Source organism: Orcinus orca, chromosome 12 (genome assembly GCF_937001465.1).
Source record: "Orcinus orca chromosome 12, mOrcOrc1.1, whole genome shotgun sequence".
NCBI lineage: Eukaryota > Metazoa > Chordata > Mammalia > Artiodactyla > Delphinidae > Orcinus > Orcinus orca.
The window spans coordinates 45,165,634-45,172,690 of record NC_064570.1 but is presented as its reverse complement, the minus strand read 5'-3'; the positions used below and the strand labels follow the sequence as shown (position 1 = coordinate 45,172,690).

Below are 7,057 nucleotides of genomic sequence, written 5' to 3'. Positions count from 1 at the left end.
ACACAAGTTTTCTAATCTTATTTTATTTAATTTCTCTATTGGTCTGACTTTGATTAGAGGTTCATATAAAACTGTGTTTCTTCTATGCCTTGATTATATTAAAGTATTTCTTGTCTGTCTCCTAGCACCAGGAGCAACTGCAAGTAAGTTAATTGCTACAAGGTTGTAGCAGAGAAGCACAAGTGCTTTTTGAGGTGGCTGTTATACTAGATTTCCAGATGGTTGAGATATTTTTAAAAAATATATCCAACCTTGCTTCATATCACAAGGGTACAGAAATCCAACGGACAAGTGCATCTTTCCAAGTGCTCTCATGTGCACATAAACAGCTTTGACTTTGGGAGCCAGCAAGGGGCACATAAAACAAAATGAATAAAAAAAAATTGCACATAGAGTAATTTTAATCCATTCCATTTTTTAAATACCACAATAAATTTAATTTTCACAATAAATTAAATAGCCATATTCAGTTTACAAAATAGAATTACTTAGTGTGAAACCAGTATTTACAACTATATACACTATGTACATGACATTTCTCTTTGTTGACATAGAACACGGAAGTAAAAGGACTTGACTTTCCGATGTGTGACTGACATGCTACAAGTGACACCATGGTCCCTATGAGAAAACGATAGTGCAAAATCACCACAGGAACTTTGGAACGATGTCAATTTTATGAGATAAGACATTTTTTTAAATAATAAGAAAATAGTATTTTCTGTTTTCATGGCATCAATTCAGCATCTGAATTAAAGAGTCAGCTTTCCCTTAGAAAAGAATGCATAACCGAATCCTCTACTTCCTGAAACTTCACAGCCATGGGTACATTTTCACATGTTAATCTTTTGGCTTAAATCTATGAAAATGGCAGGCGACAAATTCTGACTCAAAGGAAGACTAACTCTTTGAGAATAGCTGAAGTCACTTTCCCCCAGTACCACCACCTCTTCTTTTTGTAAATAGCATAAAAGATGCAACTACGTAGACAGCAAATTGGTTTGTGTTTTGTTTTTGTAAATTTTCAGTAGAAAAAGAGCTGATCTTATATTTGGTCACACACTGCGTATGTACAAGTATACATGGAAAAATGACTTGGACAGTTGTGTCTATAGGAAAAGTGCATATTTTAATCCAGACGAGACATTGTGTGTCCCCAGGCACAACACATAGTGTTGTATGACATTATTTTAGGGCCAGTTCAATGTCCTCCCAGTGATCTGGTAAAATTTTTGATTGAAAGGGTGAAAGAATTTGCGCAATTTGGTAATGACAGAGGGGTCCACCTCTGGATGAATGCGCCCCTTGCTGCCCGCCAGGCACTTATTAAAGATAATGTTAAATCGCAAGCAGTAAAACCCTCTGGTAGCGTTGAAATACAAATTGTATTGACTTATCCTCGGGGGAAGATTTAGGAACTTCTCCACGAGTTGAAGTTCTGGCAGGGGTTCCGTGATGAGGCGATCTCCATCGACGATGTGAAATTGCTCAATTGGAAAGTACTTCAACCACCGTTCCAGATGTTTGGTGTAGATGCTGGTTCTTACTGCCTTGTATTTTGTGTTCACTTCGCAGGTATTAGGGTCTATAGCCAGCTTCTCAAACTTGTAGTAGGTTTTATTCTTCCTCTCCTTCCCCTCTAGCACCTGAGTGTAATCAGAAATAGCTCTTGTGGTTGGCTCCCTGACAATGATCAACAACTTGATAGATGAGTTCATTTTGTAAATCCTTTCTGGAACTTCCTCCGTGATAAAATATGCTGGGCTTTTTTCAATTGTGATTTGCTGAGGGTAGGAAAAAGGCATCTTTTTCCTATACCACTCAATACCCTTGGCATAATTCTCGTCATTGTCAAAAAAGTGGATTTCTTGAGAGGCTTTGACCACTGCCGGATGGAGGTTCAGCATCTCAAGCAGGGCCCTGGTGCCTCCTTTCCTCACCCCGATGATAATGGCCTTGGGGAGCTGCTGGACCAGGTCATGAAGGCGTACCTGCTCCTTGGAAGAGTTGCCCTTCCGAAACTCGTGCAGCAAGCCACGCTTAAACTGCAGGGCGCGCAGGGGGAATTCAGCCTGACCACGGGCTCCGAACCGGCCTTCGATGGGGCAAATGGGTTGTAGCCTGTAAGCAACAGAGAGATGCTCTAAGGAGCTCACTGCAACTAATTTCTCATTTCTCTGGTTCCCCAGTGAGAGTAAGACTTAAAATGCATAAATAAAACCACTGCTCTCTGCCTACTGCAATCCACAATGAACATATGTTTGGGAAATTTTATTTTAAGCAACTCTGTATTAAATGAAGCACACATAATTGATGGAATATTTTTATTAGTGTTTCTTAAAATTCTTATTCACCAAGCTCTTAATTGACTATAGCGTGTACTGATGTTCACAGTACAGGACAGACAAGTGACACCAACCATACCAATAGCCTTTTAGCAGCCCACCAGTTAACATCATTTAGAAAATACGAAAGACGGAAGATTAGAATCTTCAGTTGGGAGGCTAAAGGGCAGCTAGGAGGCCACGTCCTGTGGGTTTCATGTGGTATTATTTTCTTGCAGCTCAGCTGCACTCATATGACTCTGAAAAATCTTTGAGATATAATCTGAAAAGAGGTCCCAGTCTCTGCCCTCGGCTATTTGCGTCATCAACCTGCAAAATTCCAATCTTGGCACTGGCTGAGCTTTCCATTATATGAGAATTTCTGCTTTTGGCCTTGGGGACAGCTAGAAGAGTACATATTTCTTCTGCTTCTCTTTCTCTTTCTATCTAAAAAGGTCAGGCTTATGTTTTTACTTTGCTGAACATAGGAGCAAACTGAATGCCAACAGCAAGTGCTGTATATCACCTACCACACCTGGGACCAGAAATCAACAAGACTCTGGCAGTGTCAGAAACCTCAGGTCCTCATTGTCAAGCCCATTTAAATCCGGGACTCAAGCTCATGAAAGAAGCAAAGCAAAGGACGGAGCCAGAAAGGAGGATTTCCACTTCAACATTGCCCTAAGCAGTGAAAAAGCACCACTGCTTTTTTTCAGAGAGAAAGTTGTGGTAACAATCACAGTGATATTAGGCTGGAGTGACTATTTAATTTGGTGTGGCCAATTTATATGGTTAGTAAATTGAATTTCCTTTGGGGTATAGTCTGCAATTGAACTGAATTCATTATAACTTTCCTAAGTTTATCTGAGAAGGTATTTTTGCTTTCTTGTTAAAGGGTATAGTATTAGTCGAAATGGCTGTTAAACCAATTCCTCCAAATGAAGCTTCTAGTTGCCCTAATAATTTGGAGTCTATGCTCCCCTCTCTGTGGCAATGAGGCTGTCTCTTGCTTTTCCCAAGAGACCCCACTGTACCTTTCTTATCTTCTGTAATGTTTACAATTAAAGGGAGAAGGGAAAAACCTCAAGGTCATGCCAAGGCATTTTGCAGAACTGAGGGGAAGGGGCTCGGCCTATGCAATGTTTAAACAGCTATCATAATGCTTAAGGAAATATATGAAGATATTTTACCTTTTTTGTGGGTTTTTTATGGTTCTAAAAACAACTTATGCTCATTGTGGAAAACATAAAAATATGGCATACTATAAAAAACAGGGTTAATCACAGTTAATATTTTAGAGAAACATGAATTTTGTTTTCATAAATTTGTTAATAGGATTAATATGTTAGCGCTCTAAATGGAAGATATATAAGGAGCAACACGTACATAGTCAAAGTATGATTTCAATTGTGACGTTGATTGGGATGTCACAAATTCATCTTTTAGCTCTTGCTGGGCTCTGGTTGAGAATTAAACCCTAATCCCTTAAGGCATCCATTGAATGCAATGGATGGACTTCTCTCCCAGGCATCTTGAATGCAATGGATGGACTTCTCTCCCAGCCATCTTGAATGATGCTGTCCTTGGGAGAACTGAGGAAACAGTCAATCAAATTCTTTGCTGTAGGACTTGATTCTCTCACAGAACCCAGGCTGAGAGAGGCTGAAACAGTGTCTGCCCTGTCTGAGCTCGAAAGGAATTTCTCTACTTCTAGAAAAGGTCATTTTCCTTCTTTCCTTTATCTACCTTCTACCATGGGAGCTCGTTCCCTGCAGAACAATTGCTTTTTGGACTTCCTAACTCAAGATAGGAAAAAATATCATATTATTTCCACTCCCTAAAGAGTAGGCATGGACCCCAGACTAAAAAACATGAAATTTTAGGATTGGAAGGGACAGTAGAAGTCATTGAGCTCAGCCTCCCGCCCAGAGAGCAGGGTCTTCAGTTTCTAAAGGACAGGTCTGTGTCAGCATGTGTCAATTTCAGACAATCTGCTGAACTCTCAAGTGAGAGGTTTTGAGAAAGCCCCCCAAGCAATCCAATTCCTTATAAAAGCTACCCCATTAGAGACTAGAGACCAGGTTAACAATGAAAAGAGTTATCAACTAAATAACTAATATGTTAATGATTGTTAGATCAATTACTCAATAAAGCAAATGATTAGAAGCAAACTAAAGGTATTGGGAAGAACTTGATATAAAAGTTCCATTATGCACATAGGATAATGGTACCACCTCAAGGCTCTTCACTAATAACAAGTCTTACTTTAGGGAACTACTCGGAATCAGTGATAAGCTCTGGGTTATACCGTTTCCCATAGTGAGTAGGAAGTTTACTTAGGAATTTTGAATTGAAAAGCATTAAAGGGGTTCATTTTATCAGTCAAAATTAATATTGGCTGAAGGAAAGCAAAGACCACTGTTATATTATTTGTTAAATATTTCTGTGATAAGATCTATAGATTAGAAAAGAAAAACTGTAAGGAAGATATTTTTATTTTAATGTGTGGCTACACTTTTATAGAAAATGGGAATTGAATTCATGGGGAGCATACATCAGTTTTTCAAGAGCAAGAATTAATTTTAAAGGAAGCTTCAAATTTCAGAAATTAACTTCTCTACCCTTCTAATCATACCAGATGTGGGCCAGTCCAGTGGCATTCAATCTGAAGCCAGGTGACACTGCTGGACTTCTGCAGGTCTAGTACCTCTCAACTGTTGGCTTATTTAGAGCCAAACCCTAGCTCTGTAAATTTCCTCTCTGTGAACTTTCCATTGCTTTCTGGGCCATTACTCTGAGCGACAGACTCCTTGTCTGGTATGTTCAGCTCCTGGAAACCAGAGCTAATTAACATAGTTAAAACTCCCCCTGCAGCCATCTTTCCAGGGCAATGGATTCCAAACCTGATGAGCTCCTTTACAGTCTCATACATAATTTTAACTCTCTTGGTAGCACATTAATTGCCCACTTATAAAGTTCAAAATGTAGATACATAAATACATCATCACTATTTTGCTACGGCTAGAGGTCAACAACCAGATGCACACAGAGCTATAGTAAATGACATTTTTACTGTACATGGCTTTATCACTTCTCTGAAAGCAAACAACACACACAGAATACAAATGGATCTTGATGAACACCTTGGTTTGAGCAACTTGGATCTCTTTCTTTTAAAGGCTCAATAAATCAAAATCAATACTGCAGAAAAACATGCTTCTTGGGAATCTTGAAGGAGGAAAACAAATGGATAGATTTAAAATTATGTCCTAAGGAAGTTGAAATCAAGAGACATTTAAAGTTATACAGGCATAAGTATGTGTTTAATCACCTACCTATCCAAGCTCCCAACTCTGGCGACTAGATACAGGAGACTCCCAACGGCAAGGCTTCCCAGCACCAGGAGCTTCTGTCTCAGCCATGCCTGCTGTTTGAATAGCATGGCCCTCCATCAACCTTCAGGACTTCTGCAGCCTGAGAGATGGGGATAGAAGGGGACTCATCAGCAGTCATCTCTTACTGGCTCTGTTGATTGTCACAAAGCCAAGCAGGGGTGGGCATACAGGGGATAAAGTGATGTCACACAAAGAACAGATGCCATACCAGCCTTGACAGCGTTCATGGACAACAGCTATTTAGCAAAACTTACCTACCTTTCCCTGCTCTGTGTTATAAGATCAAATACTAAACCAGAGGGAAGACACTATCTAGATAGAACTTGCTGGGCAACTGTCAAAGTACACTAAAATGCATATATAATTTTAAATGCATACATAAATGCATATATATGTAAATATATATATGTTTTTGTTGTTAATCATTCAAAGAATACTGATAAAATGAGCAACGGAGCAACCTGAGGTTTAGCAGCAGGGCAACCAGTAAACTAAAGGTTCTACTTCAGTATAATGGGATGAAGGTAGCAATTGAAATCCCCCTTCAGTAAGTTAGTATTTGGGGCATAACAATGACATGCTTTACTGATACGTTTTTTGTTTCGTTTCGTTCTAGTTGTGAGCGGAGGAAGGGGGTAAGATCAAAAGCTATGTCTTTACTAACTGAGGTCATCAGTGGTAGCTATCAGGATCTCAAATGTTTGGGGACAGTGGCTCTCAGTAACCAGATGTTTCCCTTCATCTCCTCTGCCCAGGCCTGGACTGGACTGACTGATTCTGAAAGCATGCTCCGACTAGATGCCCTGCTATGTGACCCCCTCCTGGCTCTCAATGAATTTAAACAGGGTTGGCGTATGGGCCTCGCTCTAACATCAAGACAGAAGCTTACCCGGAAGCCTTGTACTGTTATACCTGAAATAAGGCCAGCTGAGGAGTGTAAGGCTTTACTAGTGCTGTTATTAAATTTTGGGAAAAAATGCAAGCTTCCGATTCAGTCTCTCTTATTAAATAAAAATCCAATCCCCCTTTCAAGATAAGATTGTTTGCTTCGCATTCAAAGTCAAAATGGTAACCCCAGAAGAGGGACAACGGCAATGGGTCGTGGTTAGAGATTGTTCTGATGCAATAGCCTCTCCTTATTTGCTAAGTGAAGGTTTTCTCTGTACAAAAAAGGATTATACTAGGATTGATGGGTTGATTCATTCATTCATCAGGAAATACTGAGCACTGATAGCATTTCCAGCTATTCTACTAGGTTTATGGGGGATCCCAAAAAAGATCCTTAAAGAGTTTTAGCCCTTGGAAAACTGATGATGTGACTAGAGAATCATGAAACAA

The 7,057-nt window shown here is 39.6% G+C and overlaps 1 protein-coding gene across 2 annotated transcripts in view; it reads right to left on the bottom strand.

The window, feature by feature from the left end:
* Positions 1-383: 383 nt before the first annotated feature.
* Positions 384-7,057, bottom strand: part of HS3ST5 (heparan sulfate-glucosamine 3-sulfotransferase 5) — a 287,090-nt gene continuing 280,416 nt past the window's right edge. For both annotated transcript variants that reach the window (XM_049695537.1, XM_033418623.2), the window contains 2 exons: positions 5,660-5,798; positions 384-2,121 (listed from right to left, as the gene is read on the bottom strand). In XM_049695537.1, coding sequence (XP_049551494.1) covers positions 1,191-2,121; positions 5,660-5,766 — 1,038 coding nt within the window. In that variant the 5' untranslated portion in view covers positions 5,767-5,798 and the 3' untranslated portion in view covers positions 384-1,190. The remainder of the gene's footprint in view (positions 2,122-5,659; positions 5,799-7,057) is intronic.